Source organism: Podarcis erhardii (assembly GCF_964252035.2).
Source record: "Podarcis erhardii genome assembly, chromosome: 2".
Taxonomy (NCBI): domain Eukaryota; kingdom Metazoa; phylum Chordata; class Lepidosauria; order Squamata; family Lacertidae; genus Podarcis; species Podarcis erhardii.
Window position 1 is genome coordinate 38,848,413 of NC_138498.1, and position 18,405 is coordinate 38,866,817.

The window sequence follows — 18,405 nt, forward strand, 5'->3', positions numbered from 1 at the left end:
CTGGTGAAGGCTTTCAGAGAACTCAAAAGCTTGCTGCTGTTTTGTGACAGTTTGGTGTGTCCTAATGCAGGCCTTGCCCAGCTGTGGGTTTTGATGTTCGGGAAAGGATGGCTTTGGTTCAGAGAGTCTGGGAGAAGGAAGAGAGTCAGAAAGAGTGTTGGGACATGATGAAGGATGGAGACAGAAAGCTGCTGAGGGTTGGCTCGTTTTAATGCCTGAGGAAGATCATTTAAATTGAATGCACACGCCCACTCATTCACACAGGGCACAAACTGCCAGACACTTTTTCTGCGCAAATCCCACTGGACTGCACAAGAGCATGGCAGGAGAGTGTGTTTCTGCCAAACGGAGGGCACAGAATGATCAAGTTGCAGACAGTTGGCCAAAGAGGTCAAAAGTTCACAGTGCGAAGCTCAGGGAATTGTTGGAAGGAAAACAGGAAAAGATAACTCTATTCATATTCTGTGCTTCTCTTGAAGAATTTAGCAACCAATCCTGGAACGAAGTTTCTTCCTCACTGAAGCTTAAGGGAAGCATTTTGTTCAGTGTCTCCCTGCCAGCCCAGGGACATTTGCCAAGCTGTTAACAGCTCGAGACATCGCACACATGTGGGAAGGGCATTAATTCAGCTCTGTGACAAACATCTTTTCCCCTGGAACACTTCTCTGTATGGGCAGTCACTTTCAAGGGAGATTGCAAGGGTGGGCATCTGTTCAAAACGCTGACCCGGCCATTTGGGCAATTGTCCAAAAGTAACTCATCTTCCATTTTTGGTTAAGATCATCCCAAAGGTTCTCTTGGATACTTCCAATTCCTATATGGATGTAAAAAAAAATATGTTTAGTATGAAAAAAATTAAATGACACATGCAATCAACACTGGCGACGTACTCCAGATCCCAGTTAAACCAAAGAATCAAAGGCCTTGTGTACGTCAACAGAAATAGCGGCACACCTGCCGTATAAACTGGCATGGTTGAACAGTCAATGCTAATCCTCAAAGGAACTTGAGTGCTTGAAGATCCTTTTCTTTTTATGGAGTTCTGGGGCCACTCCATGCTCCTAACCATGATTGCTATGCTCTGCCTCCACACTTGGAAGGAGTAATGCTTCTGAATACTGAATACTTGTGTTCAGGTCCCAGAGGCATCTGACTGGCCACTATGAGAACAGGATGATGGACTATGTGGACCATTGGCCAGATCTAGCAGGGCTTTCTCACCTTCCCATGACTCCCCCTCCGCTCCAGACGTGTACACGTACGTGTGTGTGTGTGTGTGTGTGTGTGTGTGTGTTGGAGGGTGTCAGCTGTGAAGAGGCCATACCTGTATAATAGGGAACGGTAGTTCTTTGGGCAGGCAGACTAAGGATCTTTAACAACTTCACTCAGCTGAAAATCTGCAGAATATTGTAGAGGAAAGCGAAAGCAGTTAAATTGGTTTAAAGAAGTAAATTGCATTAGATTGCAGACATCCCTTCCATCATCTTCAACTCAAGTACTTTTCCTTAACTGGGTTGCAACTCAGGCGGCTGCCCTCAAGCCAATTAATGACAATCAGTCATATTTCATTGTTTAAAACCAGAGGTTATGACACTTGGAGTCAGTATGACAACAGAACGCTAATGGACCATTTTAACCAAAAACATCACTCATCCACCCTGCAGGACCGTTGCTGCCGCAAGATACAATTACATATTATATGGATGATAAATGACCAATTTCCATTCACTTTATTAAGTGGGGCCTTCTACCATCAAATTTGCGTCACGTCCTGACCATGCCAGTTTCAGGAAGTGTCAGTTGGTAGGCAGACGTATCGTCACTCAAGTCAATCAATTTGATTTCCTTTTGATGCAGGAGAATTCAGCCCTTAAAACTGGATATCTTCCAACAATTTATAAGCATGCCTACTCAACAACATTAAAGTCTCACATCGAACATAACCAATCTATAGAAAGCACTTTATGATAATAGAAGTAGGAACAATGTTTGTAGTATTGTAACCTAAGAAAATCCTCAATAATTGGTCTGTTTTTTTTTAAAGCATGCCTACTCCTCACATTTAAGTCTGTGCTTAACAGCAGTGGACGCTATCAGGGATGTCTGGGGGGTGGGAAATTTTGTAAGTTTATGAAAAATTGTTTATGTAGGATCCCTAGACTAAAATTCCAAAATTCTTTGAGGGGAAGCTGTGGCAGCTAAACCAGTTTATATTGATGATAAATATATGGCCTCAGAGTGCATGAGGCTTTTCTGCACTTTCACAAATCTACATTTCCCAACTTTGTCCACTTCAACAGACTAGAAAGTTGGGAAATAAGTACCCATTTAAATATAAATCAGCTAGCATGGTACCAAATGAGGTTATATTGTTCTAGCTTGCAGTTTTAGAGGGTAGGCAAAAATGGGATGGTGACTCTAATTTTGCAATTATCAAGTTACATAAATATCAAAATATTGCCTTTGGCTTTAGAACCACTTTTTAGCATCACTTACAGCACACCTATGAATGATTACCTAGTCATATGTTCCATTGATCTCAAAGGGGCTTACTGCCTTGTAAGTTTGTTTAGGATTACAGCTTTAATCAACACTCCTGCATTTGTAAATTTTGGTTTACTGTTCTGGGAAGGGCTCCCATTCTGAACATGAGATTACTGTGAGTTCAAGTGGACAGACTTACTAAGGGACAAACATCAGCAGGAGAGGGGAGGCACCAGTTGTTGAGAAAGAGGAATGTATATGTCTGAGGTCTCTGAATATTCTACCTTGCAACGGCAGTGGAGCTGCCAGTAGAGAAGAGTTTCTATTATACGCCTGTCATTTCAGTAGACAGCAATGCCTCAGCAATAAGATAAAACCTGTCAACACACCAAAACTGCTTTGATCAGGAACAGAAGATGTCAAGTGCGTAACAGAAAAGATTCTGTCTCCCCCAAAGAAGTCAGCAGTTAGCTTGGCTCTGCGCTGAAAAATAGAAGGGGAATGAAAGATAGAAAAGGTAAAACATGGGAGGAGGGCCAATATGAGAGAAAGAAGGAAAGAAAAATGTAAGTGGGAAGTTGTAGAGTTTGTGTGTGTGTGTTGATGTTTCACAGACATTAAAGTTTATTGCCAAGGTCAGCATTTCTGTTTCACGTCATATTGAGGAAGGCGGTGCATATATTGCGTTTCTGCATGCTCAAGTGGTGGAAGGGACTTATATCAGGAATAGCAGTTTGTGAAACTAGTAAATTTCAAGTCAAAGTTGATCAAAACTCCCTTGTCTGTCTTATGAGAGCAGTGGAGAGAATGTCAGTTTCCCCCCGTGACACAGAATCACATTCAGATGTGTCACATTTACATTTGTTTTTTTAAAATATTTTTTATTAAAGATTTTCCTCGTTTACAAAAGCACATGCATTGTCTCTTTCTTCAGGTTGTGTTTTCTACAGATCAGTTACATTTGTTGTAAGACATTGGTGTTATATGCAGTATAGAGTTGGGGAAAAGGAAGAGGGATGGGAGAGAGGGGGTGGTAAAGCTTATGTTCTTTTACTTAGTGTATGTGTGGGGCTTTGTGTCAGCGTCACTTGAGTAGGTTCTCTTTCAATTAGCTTGTTATGTTTCCTTGGTGGTGAGAGAGATTGGGGTGGCCTAAGGTATGGTTGATTTGTTTGTGCGTGGGCAGGGGGTTGTTAAGTTAGCCATATTGAATTGTATGCTGTCGGTGGGTTCGTGTTGTTGTCTTGTTGGGCTGTGTATGTGATAAAGGGGAGCGTCTTCTTCTACAGTGGTACCTCGGGTTAAAAACTTAATTTGTTCTGGAGGTCTGTTCTTAATCTGAAACTGTTCTTAACCTGAGGTACTGCACAATTTCTGTTCTCATCCTGAAGCAAAGTTCTTAACCTGAGGTACTATTTCTGGGTTAGTAGAGTCTGTAACCTGAAGCGTCTGTAACTCGAGGTACCACTGTATTTGTGTCAGTTTCAGTCTATTGGTTAGCTGTTTAAGTCTGTTTCCCATACTACTTGATACCAGGGTTCCATGTTTAATCCTGACAGGTCCCTCCATTGTCTGGCTATGATGTCTCTGTCTGCTGAGAGTAGATGGGTTATGAGCTCTTTATAGTGTGAGTGGGCATTGTTATTTTGGAAAATGTTCAGTAGGGTCAATTCTGGGATGTCTTCTAGTACCTGTTTAGTTATTTTGCTTATTTCTTGTATGACTGCTGTCCAGAAGAGTTGGGTTTGGGGGCATTCCCACCACATGTGGAGGTATGTGCCTGTGGAGGTGCATCCTCTCCAGCATTTTAGTGAGGTTCCTAGGCGTATCAGCGCCAGTTTCCATGGTGTTAGGTACCATCTGTAAGTGAGTTTCAGAGTTCTTTTCTTTTCGCGATATGGATTTAAAGGTAGGTTTAGACTACATTCTAGTCCATTGGGTGGAGTTAATTTCGTAGTCTAGGTCGTCCTCCCATTGTTTTTTGATTGCATCTAGGGGTTTTGTGGGGCTTTGGAGCAGTGTTTTGTATATTGTGGATACCATCCTCTTGCCATGGCCTGCTGTTGTTATGAGATGATTTTAGAAGGTGGTCAAGGGCCTAGTGGCTGTTGATTTTACTACTGGATTGTTTAGGAAGGCGTGCAGTTGGTGGTGTGTTAGCCAGCGTATTTGGGTGTCCCCTAGTTTGTTTTGAATTTCTTGTGTCACTATGGGTTTGTTATTTTTGTAGAGGTCTGCTAGGCCATATAGGCCTTTGGCTTGCCAGGTTTTTATCTGGAGATTTTGTGCTGTGTGGTGGATAAGTGGGTGGTGAGCTAGTGGGATTAGTTGGGATGGGGTTGGGGTTGAGGACAGTTTGCCTGCTTCTTCCTTCCATGCTTTAAGCATGGTCTGTGTCTCTCCAAGTGCATCCATTGTTTTATCTCGTTTTCTAGAATGTATGGGATTAAGTGGTGCACTTGGTTGGAGATGCAGTAGGAAATTGCTTTTCTCAGATTTCCCCCTTACAGAAAAATACAAGAATTGGAGTGATGTGAAAGAGAAGACTATAGGAGTGTATGCACAGACTAATTTTTTTGTAGCATTTAAACTGGAGAAAATCGGTAGTGTTCAATTGCTGTTCTATATCTATGCTATACTAACAATACAATTCTGCACACGCTTTGTTGTTGTTATTGTTGTTTAGTCGTTTAGTAATTTCCGACTCTTCATGACCCCATGGACCAGAGCACGCCAGGCACTCCTGTCTTCCACTACCTCCCGCAGTTTGGTTAAACTCATGTTCATAGCTTCGAGAACACTGTCCAACCATCTCGTCCTCTGCCGTCCCCTTCTCCTTGTGCCCTCCATCTTTCCCAACATCAGGGTCTTTTCCAGGGAGTCTTCTCTTCTCATGAGGTGGCCAATGTATTGGAGCCTTAGCTTCAGGATCTGTCCTTCCAGGGAGAAGTCAGGGCACAGTTTTTGTGGTGTAATAAGACTTCATGGTATGCCAATACTGCCAGAGGTCTAAAAGTAGGCTCCACTTATACCTGACATTTTGGCTTAGGTCTGGTGAATTACCTCTAGTTAGTATTTAGAGGATGATTTCAACTATCTAAATACAGCAGTTAGCAAAGTCACAGCGGATGCAATTATTTACAGTTGAGTTTGGGAGATCTTAGAAAACTGGATTTATATTAAGTGTCCTTAAAAATGTTCATTTTTCTTCTTCTTTTATGTTATTAAAATAGATAATCAAGAATAAAACAAAACCATCACAGAAAACAGCTATGAAATATTGAAGCAGAAACAAAAAGGAGGCCAAAGACATCAGTAATACATTCCAGTCTTTCAATACATTCCAGAAATTATAACAAGTCTATAAACACCATTAATATGGATATCCCTTATGCTAATTCCATCTTCTGTCCTCTTCCACAGCATCCCTCACAATGAGAATCAGCCGTCACTTTCAGCTACTCTGACCTTCCCTCAACTTAGTGCCCTCCAGATGTTTTGTACTACAACTCCCATCTGCTTCAGCCAACATGGCAAATGGTCAGGGATGATGGGAATTGTACTCCAAAATTATTTGGAGGTTACTAAGTTGGGCAAGGCTGAGTAGGTGGCTCTCAAAGGCAACTGGACTTGCCCTCCATGAATCTGCCTGTCAGTGGCCCCTTGAATTTCCAGCTACAGATGAGCACAAGTGGGAGAAGACTCCTGCTTGTAGGATTTCTATAAACATGTGGTTCGCCACTGTGTGAAGCATGATGCTGGGCTAGATCAGTGTTTGATCTGATTGAGCATGCCTCTTCTTATGTTCCCACCACACCAGAACCCATTCTCAGTATGGAGGTATGCAAGAACCTGAAGGAATGATTGAAGAGTGCAGGGTGCATAGAAGCCACTCCTAGGGGCCAAAGTACATTTGGCCCTCCCAGTAACATATTTGAGGTGGTGGTGGTGGGGAGTTGATGGGCATTGCCATTCAAATGGTGTGTGCACACTGTGTCTTGTGATCGATTATGTAGGGTGGGGCTTACCTGCCGGGGGGGGGCATATTTTATTCAGGGTGTAATTAAATAAAGAAAACTAAAGAACATTTGCTAGGGAATAAAAACGGGGTAAGAAGAGAGCATGGAGGTGCCAGTATGAACTTGCGTCCTTCGGACTGCTTGGCCACTGGTAAACTGACAATGTGTCACCTCAAATACTAAGGGAAGGGTTATTATATTTGACTGGATGCAACTCCTGAAGACAACCTCTCATTTAAGTTTAGCCTCTCCACTTTAGCTGTCTCAATCTGTCATCCGGTAACATTTTGTTTCGTGTCCAATGTTAAAAATCAGCCATTCACTAAGCTGCCACAGTGCCTAAGAGCTGACATGTCAAACATTGTGTAACTGGCAATTAACATGTCCTATTTACTTTGTTGAGGGAAACGTGTTGGAAGAAATGTTTCCCCAAGAGAATAGCTTAGTGGGAGAAGTGTGGGTTGTTACTGTGTGGTGTTGGGGCACTCAAAACCAAATTGGGCGAGCTGTTGCCAGAATACAGATATAAAATGCTGACCTCGTTCTCTTAACACACCCTTTAAAAAAAAAAAAAGTTTATTACTTTTAAACACTACAAAAAAGAAAGAAAAAAGAAAAAAGACAAACAAAAAAAACCAATACAATACAATATAAAAACATTACACAGCACTGACACCATAAACTAAACAAAACAAAAACAAAAACACTTTAACACACATCATACAATTTCAATGTCATATCTTTCATTTACTTGTTTCGACCTCCTCACACCTCCCTTTTTGTATTCCACTTCTGTTGATTGTTTCAGCAATTCCTTTCCATCTTCCTCTGTTTTCTATCCTATAATTATCTTAACATATTCTAACCTTATTTTTCCCTAATACTCTAATAATCTATTTAAACTTAATTCCTTATAACATTTCTACTAAAGCCATATAACTTCATTCCAACATTTTTCTAACATTCATTAATTTTACAATATTTCTATAAATAGTCTTTAAACTTTTTCCAGTCTTCTTCCACCGACTCTTCTCCCTGGTCTCGGATTCTGCCAGTCATTTCCGCCAGTTTCATATAGTCCATCAACCTGGTGATCTTCTGTCCGATGCTCTTAGCTCTTTTCCAAGTCCCTTCTGCAGATCTTCTTCATATTTATACAAAAACTTTACTTTGTCTTCTACTGATCTTATTTTTATTTTCCTTTTATTTTCCTTCTTTTGAAGCTGAAGAGTAGACCTCCCACCTGAAGATGATTTTATTCCTTCTCAGCAAGGCAGCCAAATCTCTGTAGTTAGACCTAAGATCCAAAAGGTATTTCGGGGCGTCTTTAAAAATTTCCACTCTTGGCTGTTGTACCTCCAGGCTCCTCCAGGAGTGCCAACAGTCTCCCACTCTGTTCCTCTCCCTTTTCCCTCCTCTTCCAAGTCTGAAGGCCCTCACAGTTTTAATCTCTTCTTGACCCAAGTCCAAGTCCCAAAAATCAGCAAATTCCTGTGTGAGGAAATCTATCATACTTTCCTTCTCCAACTCAGGTAGGGCTCTGATCCTCAAATTCGTTTGTTTTTCTTTAAGCTCAATCATAGCAAGCGTTGACCTATGGTCATCCAGTTGCCTCTGCAAGGCTGGGACTCTCTCTCTCTCCAATTGTGTTACATTACATTCAGCAACAACGGCTTTCTCCCTAGCCTCTTAACACACCTTTTGGGAAGCAACTAACTTCCATATTCAAATGGCTCATATGCAATGTTTTCTTTGCTTGCAGGCTGAAGGATCTTATGAGAAAATAAGAGTGAATTTGCTTAACTATAAAGAAGCATGCTTGAAAATGTTGCACGAGTCTGCGATCAGCCCAGGTAAGAAAGCAACCTTCACCATCATCAACGCACAAATAATAGTTTGCGAAGCTTGTAGAAATGTGTTGTATCCAAATCAGCAGTACATGACCCTAACGTCAATGCAAAGATTTCTGCTTGTGCAGTGGAGCATTCACTCTCCCTCTTTCCCTGCAATCTATTCTAGGGGCTCCCTCAACCCTGTGAAGCAGATTTGGGGAAGAGAGAAATGAAAGTCCCATTTGCAAGTGAAAATCCTTGCATTGGTGGGATGTATTAGCTGAATACTGCCCTGTGGTAGCTAAAAGATCATGCGTAGTAGGGCTTCTCACCAAAATGGATGCAAGTATAAAGAGCAAGAAATGGTCAAAATTTGGTGAGCAGGATAGGGAGAAGAATGGGCTGTATTTTATTGAATATGCTAAGACGGCATATTGCGGGATCAGAACAGCTTTTGGATCCTTTGGTGTCAAGTCACTTTCTCAGTCTCCTTCCACACCCCTGAACCACCCCCAGTGGCGTAGCGTGGGGGGTGCCAGGGGTGCCGGCCGCACCGGGCGCAACTTCTGGGGGGGCGCGAGTCCAGAGGGAAGGGACAAGTTCCTTCCTCCGCCGGGCTCCCCGCCGCCACCGCCAGCCTTGCGCCCTAGTGCGCGCGCGCCCCCCGCCGCCGCCGCTGCGGCTGCGCTCCACTCACTGCTCGCAGGAGGAGCAGCCGCTGCAGCAGCGCCGCCGCCGCCACCAACGCCTGGCCGGCACGGGCAGCCTCCGCACCCCGCCGCCGCCGCCATCCCCTCGGCCCAGCCACAGGCGGCGGCTGCTTCTGCCGACTGGGGGGGAGGAGAGCTCCGAGGGGCCTCGCCGCGCCCTGCGCTCCCCAACACCCTCCGAGAGGAAGCCGGCGGGCGGGCAAGGGTCTCCCGGCTGAAGGGGGCGCCGCTGGCTCCGGCTCTCAGCGCAACTCTCAGCTGGGGGGGGGGTCGGGCGAGGACGGAGCGCGGCTGGAAGCCCCCGGTCCAGGCCGGGGGGAGGAGAGGCGCTCGCCAAGCCCCGATCTGGAGCGCCTCGGAGCGCGGGCTCCACCTACAGCCCAAGGAGAGGAGGGGGCGGGGAAGCGCCCGAGGGGAGGGGGCTTCGGCTGCCTCGGCCCGCGGGGGCGCCGCAAATAATAAATTTAATAAATTCCTGCTGAGCCTTAAGGGGGGGTCCTTGGCTCCTTCGCTCGCCCCCAGCCCCAGTGGCGTAGCATGGGGGGTGCAGGGGGGCCGGCCGCAACATCTGGGGGGGCGCGCTCGCACTCGAGTGCTAAAATCCAGGGGTTAGGGGGCGCAAATTACTTGCCTTGCCCCGGGTGCTGACAACCCACGCTACGCCACTGACCACCCCTGAAAGGCCCCCATTTGGCATCTACCATCAGTTGGGTCAGGGCAATGAATGCTTCATTGGCAGTGGGGATGGGAATATTGGATATGTTGCCCTGAGAATATCCTTCTCAGGGCCTAAGGATTAAACCCTTGGTATCCTCAGTCTCTCAGAGGGAGAGGGATTTGTTATGACATGTTCTTGTTTGTTTGACAGTCAACAGTATTGTCAAAGCTGGTGCAGTGCAGACTGGGAGTGTGAGCTGGAACAGAAGTAGTTTAAATATAATCTCAAACAAGTACTTGCATAGACAAGCCACTGTTCCTTCAGCCTCAGTCTTTCATTTTTAATACAGTTGTGATAATAGTACTTTTCTACTACTACCTTAAGGTGGCTGTTTACTGAGATAATTTATGCAACTGTCTGTTTGTTGTTGTTAATATTTACTGAACCTCCTTGGGAACATCTTGTTTCATTTTCTGTCAGTCATCTTAATTCATTTCCTGCTGACATTTGGTATGAGGATGCGATCTGGCCAAGATAATAATATTTATATGTTTTCATAAAAATTACTGAGGTATTCTGTATGAATGCTATCACCATTATTTTGTTGATTATTCATTTCTAATCCTTTCAACTAACCATTTGGCCTCTTGGGAACATCTTGTTATATTTGTTCTCACTCACCTACATTCATTTCCTGTTGATATATGTGGTCATGATGTAGTCAAAATGATAATCAGCCAGCTTCGTGCTTGCTTTGGTTGCTCGCTTCAGTAATTTTGATGCCTTGGTTCCATTCATGCCCCCGTCGCCAAAGTTTGATTGATAAATGTTCTTGAGAACTTTGCTTGAAATCTAAATCACCATCTATATCTAGCTGAAATGCTTATCTAAGTAGCACAAGTAGCAGCTTAGCACAAGGGTGGCTGCTGGTATGCTTCACTGTAAGTCTTACGTTCAGTGCTCAAAGTGGCAGAAAAAGGAACGTAAGAGGGTTTCATTTCAAGTTTGGTCAGATTCTGTTATGTCTGTTGCAAAGAAGTGGAACTGCATCCCCTCCTGCTTTTGAGCCCTGCTTATGATCAAACTGTAAACTTCATTTAGAGGTATTAATTTAAATGCTACAAGATGTGCAAGAGTTATGTATCTTATCAGTGTGGCTTGGTTTGAACACACTGCATTCCTTGGTGATCAGCTGCCTGCATCCTTTAGTGAATGTTAAAAGACTCTTCCTCTCTCTCAGGAATATACTGCAATGGGAGTTTTGATGAATTTGTTTGCTGGCCTCATTCACCTCCAGGAATAGTGTCGGTTCCCTGCCCACATTATTTACCATGGATAGAAAATGGTAAGGCAAGACTTGGAAATATATGCACATTGCAAAGCTGTAATATATATGAGAACATTTTTCTTTCCTTCTAGAGTTCTGTACTGGGTATCCTAGTCGTGCAAAGAAACTGCTAACTGAAACGCTTCAACATTGATGGCGTAGGGTAGCTTCTTAAAGAAATACTTGAATCAAATCTCTCCTGACACATACTCAGAAATCCAGTTCTGCCACACTCCATAAATAGTATGATGTATGGATTATGATGTACAGCCAAGGTAGAAACATGATTTCGTCAGCAGACTCCTATAGTAGTAAGGAGGAGACAATATGGGGAGGAAAGCAAGCAAGCAAGCAAGCTTTAAAGGAGCCAATGAGATCACACAAGAACGAAAGAGGGAAAGTGGCCAGATTTACTTAATCCCCCTTTGGAATCTGCAGTCCTGAATTGGTTAATTATACAATATCAATGACTGCTTCTCAACCCCAAGCACAAATAATCGAAAGCATGTAAGATGGAATTAAGTGAAATACAATCTTATCCCCTGGGTTTAAGCACTGACAGGGGCTTTAGAAACAAGGAATTAGGAGAATTTGACAGTGTAAATCCATTGATAAATATTAAGCTTTCTACAGTTACCTCCCAAATAAACAGACATTACAAAGAGCCACATACATCCAGCCAAGTCTCCATTTTCAGGGGTCTCTAGGCAAGTGATGAAAGGATGACGGCACTAAACCATGTCTGAAAAATGAAATGTGTAGCTTGACCTTTGAGCCTGCGTCTGTTTACATTTAGGAAGTGCAAGAAACGTATACAGAATCTGCTTGGACCAAGGGATTTGGAAAAAAGTTGAAAACTCCACTGTGGTCTGGGATAACCGCACTGAATGTTCTGGGGACAGCCACTACCAGAGAAAAGTGAGTAGAGATGCCTTTTTATGGTTTAATACAGTAACCTGCTTAATCCCCTCTGGAAATCCTCTTGATCAAATTGTTTCCACTGAGTACTTCACCTGAAAATGGGTAGTCTGTGTGTTTATTTAGAAGAGAGAATTGGGTCAACTCAGGCTGGATGCTTAGGTTGAGCACATTCTTCCCCCCAACATTTCTTAGATTTCTGACTGCTGAGCTGGTTCTAAAAGATATGAGGAGAATGAGTCAAGCCACTAGAAAAGACAGGCACTATATAAATATAATGAGCAATAAGTTTCACTTTCACCTTTTCTTCCATATGGTACATACAAATTCATACGGGAATCTGCACCTATAACTATTCCAGCCACATAAAACTACTCTGAGATGTAATGAACTCTCATGAGGATTTTAGCTTTTTTTAAACACACACACACACACACACACACACACACACACACTTTCCACCTACTAGTTACATATGGATAGGAGTTACATGCACATAATATGGAACTCTGCAAAACAATGAGTATAACCTTTAATCTAGGTCACAGATAGAGCACATCTGGGACATTTTCCAAAATGATTCACAGAATGTAAGTGTGGAATGTGGGATGTAATCCACTGGGAGCAGTCAAATATAACATTCCTTGTTTTCCTAGAGTGGACATGCAAGGGGATGTTGGTCCAGCCAGTTGAACTTCCTGTTACACCTGGCTGGAGCATCCTTCCTTGCATGTGACTAGTGGGTGGGCTTGATCTTTCCAGAACTGGAAAAAGGCCAAGGCATGCTGCCACCCTCCCTCTTTTCCATCTTCCTTTCATCCTGTGAACTTCCTGGACTGAACTGCTGGCTGCCAGCCAAGCAGTCCTCCAGATCATCTCCCTTATGGGATAAACCTGTTTGCATATGTTTGTAATTTTAAGTCTACAGCCTGGCTTCAGGGATCACACTGATCGTAAGTAAAACTACTTTTTGTTACTTATGAATAAGACTGTGGTGTCTTTATTCTTTTAGGAGGGATTTAAAAGGGGATCTTACCAGGAACCTACAATTCAATCTGAGGCAGACTGAATTGCATAATAGTAAGAGGTTCTAACGAGCCTGCAACCAGCTTTCTGCTATGAGTAAGAAGGGGAATGTAAACTCTACTAAGTAAAGAAGGATATTAATAAACAATATATCCTCTCCTGCCACCCTCAACATTCCCACATGGAAGTCCATTCAGGAAGAGGGAAAACAAAATGGGCAGATCATCTCTCTCTCTCTCTTTCCTGGCTGTACAAGCAGAATGCACTTCCATATGTACAAGAGAAGGGGGATTTCCTTTCACTGGCAGCACCTTAAGGTGTGGTGCTCTGGTCCTGGGAATTTTGAGGGAATGGGGACTACCACTGGAGAGGAGACTATCAAGCCTAGCATACCTAGGTACCTTTGTAAAACAGCATAAAGGAGATCATAATTTTGTCATATGGATTGCCCTCAGCAGCAGGTAACCAGAGGTTCCATTTAAGTAATGACTAATAATAGGTCATCACAAATGTCTGATAAACACATCTGGTTTCCAAAACAGTGAGGGCTTGTAGGAATGTTTAGAAAAATAGGAGAGGAGATGTTAATTAGGTATGAATCAAGACAAACAGCAATCCATGGAAAGCCCAACTGCCGATTGGCTCTAATTCAGCAGTAAAATGCAGGTTTTCCTGGGGAAAGCACCAAGACAAACAAAAAACAAAAAACACACACACCATGCTTAGACACAGAGCTTTAAAACTTGGACCTGTGCCTAAAAACATGGCACAAAATGAAGTCTGAATGAGCCCTGAGTTATGTGCTAGAGTGATCTTCTACAGATGAGATGAGAAACCTGTAGTCCTCCAGATGTTTTTCAATTACAACACCCATCATCCCTGGCCACTGAACATAGGACTGGGGCTGATTGAAGTTGATGTCCAACAAAACTGGGAGGACCACAAATTTCTCATTGCTGTTCTTCAGAATTTTCTCTCCTGGCATGATCTCTTTTCCAAACTTTACATCAATTTAACTCCTTTGCTTCTCTGCTGTTCTTAGGATGAAGAACAAACATTGTGGATCTCCACCCTGTACATTTATACTGTGGGATATACTTTTTCTCTTGTTTCCCTTGTCTTAGCGCTTTTCATACTGATGCTGCTCAGGTCAGTATAATCTACCTTTCAGTAAAACATGGTGTTCTGGAATTACCCAGTGGTACATTTTCCAGTTGCCAGGAGCTGGGATTTAGACCTGGGTTTGCATTATAATGTAACGTTAAATGATGGCTGGTGTCATCCTGGACAAAGTGAGAGAAACTTCCCTCTTCCCAGATCAATCAAAGGATCTGCTCACCTAATAATAATGCTGAAGTTGCCCTGGTCATACCACACCTATGAGACCATGAAATCTGTACAGTTTTAATTGCATTGTGTATCATGGCAGCTGAGAGTGATAGAGTGGTGATCAGATATTATCAGTGGGTCACCTGTTACCTGAGCATTATAAAAGAAGGCAAAAGATTGCATAATGTAAGTAGGCTCTTGTGCAAGGAATAAACTAGATGTTGACTAACAAGCTTCCAAATCTAATGTTTCCTTCACAAAAGTATTGCAACAAATGAGCAATGCCCACAGGAGAGAATAAATTAATTGGACATGATTCCTATTAATGCTTGCCTGCCTACTGATTCTCCCCTGAAAATGTTCACACAAGCAGTTTCTAACCCTCCCCAGAGAAGCAGTTGTGCTCCAAAACTGGAGATGAACCCAGCTAGTGTGGAAATGGCAGAGGTGGGTGGGAATCTTTGTAGCCAGCATGAGTTAAGCATCCCCCTTCTGCTGATCTTCTCCTGTAAGTGTTCCACTAGTCTCAGCACTCCTATTCTTAGCAAATTATTGGCTGAGATGAGAGATGTCGTTCCACCCTAAGCAGTGTTTGTCTTTTTCTGCTGCAACATGAGGACATCTAATAGCAATGGCAGCAGTGAGGTCCTCTTGCTCATCAGCCCTATAGGAGGGACACACACACACACATTTTTATTTAGGAGCAGGCATCCCTGGCTCTGCAGTTCTCTGCAGAGAGTATATGTTGTAAACCACACCTACCACACCAACTTTCCCACTGCCTCTTTTCCTTTCTTGCTTCACAGAAAATGAGCAACAGAGATGGGAACTCCTATACTCTTGGTTGTCAGGTGTGCTCAGCCCAGTGTGGGATAAGACAGAAATTATGCTACTGGCACAACGTGCAGGCCTAGCTGACCCAAGTGTCCTTAGCACCCATAGCCACTAAGCCCCCACTAGGAAGGAAGAACATTTACAGCAGGGCAAGAACATACGGTTATTCAGATCAGAATAAAACCAGCTTCAGTGGATTCTTAGGAGGATGCTTCTCTTCTTCCACAGGAAACTGCACTGCACAAGGAACTACATCCATATGAATCTGTTCGTTGCGTTCATCTTACGAGCCGCAGGAGTTCTCATCAAAGACAGAACAACCCACAGCACTTATGTATTTCTTTATGTGGACTCTGAAAAGCCAAGTGATCTAAATGGATGGATATCATTCTCAAGTCCAGAGGTACGGCATTGTTAAAAGCAAGTGGGTGGAAGAAAGAGCATCTAATGATACCTGGAGTTTCTATGTGTTCATGGCTGAATTCTGTAGCTGCAAAGCTTGCTAGAAAACTGTTGTTGATTGAACTCATTCAAAGTGTTGCATTTCATGCTGAGCATCCTTTGCTAGCAAGTTTCAAGCTCTGCATACTTTCCTTTGTACGACGGTAACTGGCACACAAGTATGAAAATAGCTAGAAAATTCATTCGTTTATTTATTTATTCATAAAGCTTATAGACTGATTATTATTTTTACAAAAAAAACCCAAAAACTAAAGTGGCATGCCAGTTAAAAACCAGATAAAACAAGATATCTAATAACAAGATAAATGGCAAGTTAAAACAACTGGAGGAGCAAAAGATGGATATGTCCGGAAGATTTACACAGGTGTATGCTGTCTTCCTCAGATGGCCCGCAGCCAGCACATACCACTCGCAATACAGATGCATTTAAGGCACAATTATACCACTTTGACAGCCATGGATTGCAGGTAGTTTTTAGGAGAGCCCTTTATGCTCCTCGCAGAGCTACAATTGCTAGAGTAGTTTAACAATCAAGCCTTCTTCCCATAGAATTCTGAGAACTTTGAGATTGTACTTTGGCTAATTTGACCCTGTTGGACTCTTGGGCCTTTGCATTGCTCATGCAGCAGAGACCAAGTTAGCAGCTTGTTTCGTTTGAAGGCTAGCTTGGCAGTGCAGAAGGAAGGTATCTGGGCCCTGCTGCTAGTGTCCTCCATTTGAGAACCACCCAGCCACAGAGCTTTGTAGTCATTAACATTTAACAAAACTGCTTTAGAAGAATAGAGCTTTTCAAATATTCATTTTGACTGACAAGTATCTGACTTGCTTAACAAAAATTCCACATATCTGTATGTACCAAGCTGTATTTTGATAATTGGTAGTACCAAGTTTTACTTTGCTGTTGATGGTTGTTCAATATTAACTTTTCTTCTCACTATCTCATTTCCACAGAAGTTGTTCCTGTGCAGAATGGCTCAGCTTTTGATGCATTATGTTGTTGGGGCAAATTTCTTCTGGATTTTAGTGGAAGGGATTTACCTCCATAGATTATTGGTAGGCACTGTGCTCTCTGAAAAACATCTGCTGTTGAGATACATCTTCATTGGATGGGGTAAATATGCAGATATTTTTTCCCAGCAGCGCTTATAGTCCACTGTTTCAGGATTGGTTAGCATCAATCTAAAACCCATGTCATCAAGGCAGCTGCAGCCACGAAGGACATGTCTATATTGAAGATAAGCCAGCCCTCTCTACTGCCCTGCAGTCACAACTGCCCTGGGCCACCTTGGGAGGAAAGGCAATATATAAAAGTACAATAAACTGAATAAATAATTATCGCCATCTGAGAAATGATCCAAACCCCTGTTTTAAATTGTGTTTGTTTTGTTTTGTTAGTTTAATGTGTTAGTGTTATGTAATGTTTTTGTAATGTATTGTATTGTTTTCTTTTTTGTAATGTTTAAATTGTTGGAAAAGTAATAAATATTATTTTTTAAGAAAAAGAAATGATCCAAACCCTGCCCTGCATTTTGACATCAGATTATTATAAGCATACTCTTCTTTTAACTTTGTTGCTGCTTTTAGCTGCTCAGAGTCTGTCCTTGGATAAAGATGGTTACAAAAATGTATGACTGAATCAACAAGAGGAAAAAGTTGCTGTGATCATACCTTTGCCTTGTCACAAATTAGTAATATTCCCTCCTATCCCTATATTCCAGCTACTCCATTATCATTTAGTTCACATGCACAACAACTGTTACATATTGCCCATTGTAAAGTCACATTGTCCTTGCATCTCAATTTTCCCCAGGTTTTCCAGTTCTGTTTGTGGCTTCCTGGGGAGTAACAAAATACCAGCTGGAGTATGAGGGGTAAGTGTCTGTTTCCAAATGTTCCTCTGGCTTGGTTTGTTGCTTCAGTTTCTGCCAAGACAATAGAAGGCATGGCCTGCTGGTTTAAACAAAGGTCTTCGGATGGATACAGACAAACATTTTGCTCTGTGGTGGTCTTTTGTAAACAGGCTGTGGAGATGGTGATCTATAGTATATAGCCAGATAGTGATGGTGACTTTGCTAAAACACATACACACACCCAAGTACCACCAGTTTCTGATTTTCTAATCCCCCTATTATTGATGTTTATGTGGACATAGTAAGATCAGTATTGTGAGTGGTATAGGAAAGCTTAGCTGATGTGGGCCTGATCAGAGCCACTGAGAACTTGATACAAGCTGCTCTGAGCTTTTGAAAGAAAGAGTGGGATGTAAGTATAATTAATAAATAGACCTCATGCTACACCTCGTTGGTTCCTAATGCTAAACCAAAGGAATTAGGTGAAGTTAACCTGGCATTTAGATGCACCTAGTGGAACACAAATGAGTCATCGTCATTTGCTTTCATAGGTATCAGTTGCTTAAGCCTCCATTAGCAAGCTCATTATAAAAATAAGAAATTGCATTACAGCCCACTATGGCCACAACCATTAGAATAATGGTTTTGTGTTATGGGAAAATGCATGCCTTGGGATTACTTGCTTAGGAATGGATTATTGTATACAATTGATTTTGAAAAATGTAATCTTGATGAGTAATCTGATTAGTCCTCTTGGCAAAAAAAAGCAGCCAGGTTCACAGGTCCTATCCAAATCTATTTAAAAATAATGTAGCTTGCCATTTGTGCTTGTGTGAGCTGACAGAATAATTTTGACTTACTTCCTAGATGCTGGGCAACACATCACAACATGGCATTCTGGTGGATCATTCGAGGGCCCATTTTATTTTCCATTGTTGTAAGCATCATGGCATAAA

General features: G+C 42.6%; 1 protein-coding gene and 1 long non-coding RNA gene across 7 annotated transcripts in view; one reads left to right on the plus strand and one right to left on the minus strand.

Moving 5' to 3' along the window:
* Nucleotides 1-18,405, plus strand: part of GLP2R (glucagon like peptide 2 receptor) — a 40,110-nt gene that overhangs the window by 14,654 nt on the left and 7,051 nt on the right. For 4 of the 5 annotated variants that reach the window (XM_081850797.1, XM_081850800.1, XM_081850796.1 and 1 more), the window contains 8 exons: nt 8,266-8,356; nt 10,944-11,048; nt 11,827-11,948; nt 14,017-14,123; nt 15,366-15,540; nt 16,551-16,710; nt 17,410-17,470; nt 18,317-18,386. In XM_081850797.1, coding sequence (XP_081706923.1) covers nt 8,266-8,356; nt 10,944-11,048; nt 11,827-11,948; nt 14,017-14,123; nt 15,366-15,540; nt 16,551-16,710; nt 17,410-17,470; nt 18,317-18,386 — 891 coding nt within the window. Of the gene's footprint in view, nt 1-2,911; nt 3,051-8,265; nt 8,357-10,943; nt 11,049-11,826; nt 11,949-14,016; nt 14,124-15,365; nt 15,541-16,550; nt 16,711-17,409; nt 17,471-18,316; nt 18,387-18,405 lie in introns of those variants that run through there. The other variant, XM_081850799.1, reaches the window with a different exon arrangement.
* On the minus strand, nt 190-15,358 carry LOC309335737. Of its 2 annotated transcripts, XR_014153687.1 has the most exons (4): nt 14,314-15,358; nt 12,044-12,159; nt 1,325-2,967; nt 190-814 (listed from the first exon to the last, which is right to left on the minus strand). It is a non-coding gene; the product is annotated as an uncharacterized lncRNA (long non-coding RNA). The 2 variants fall into 2 exon arrangements; XR_014153688.1 differs by lacking the exon at nt 14,314-15,358 and having other exon boundaries at nt 12,044-13,065.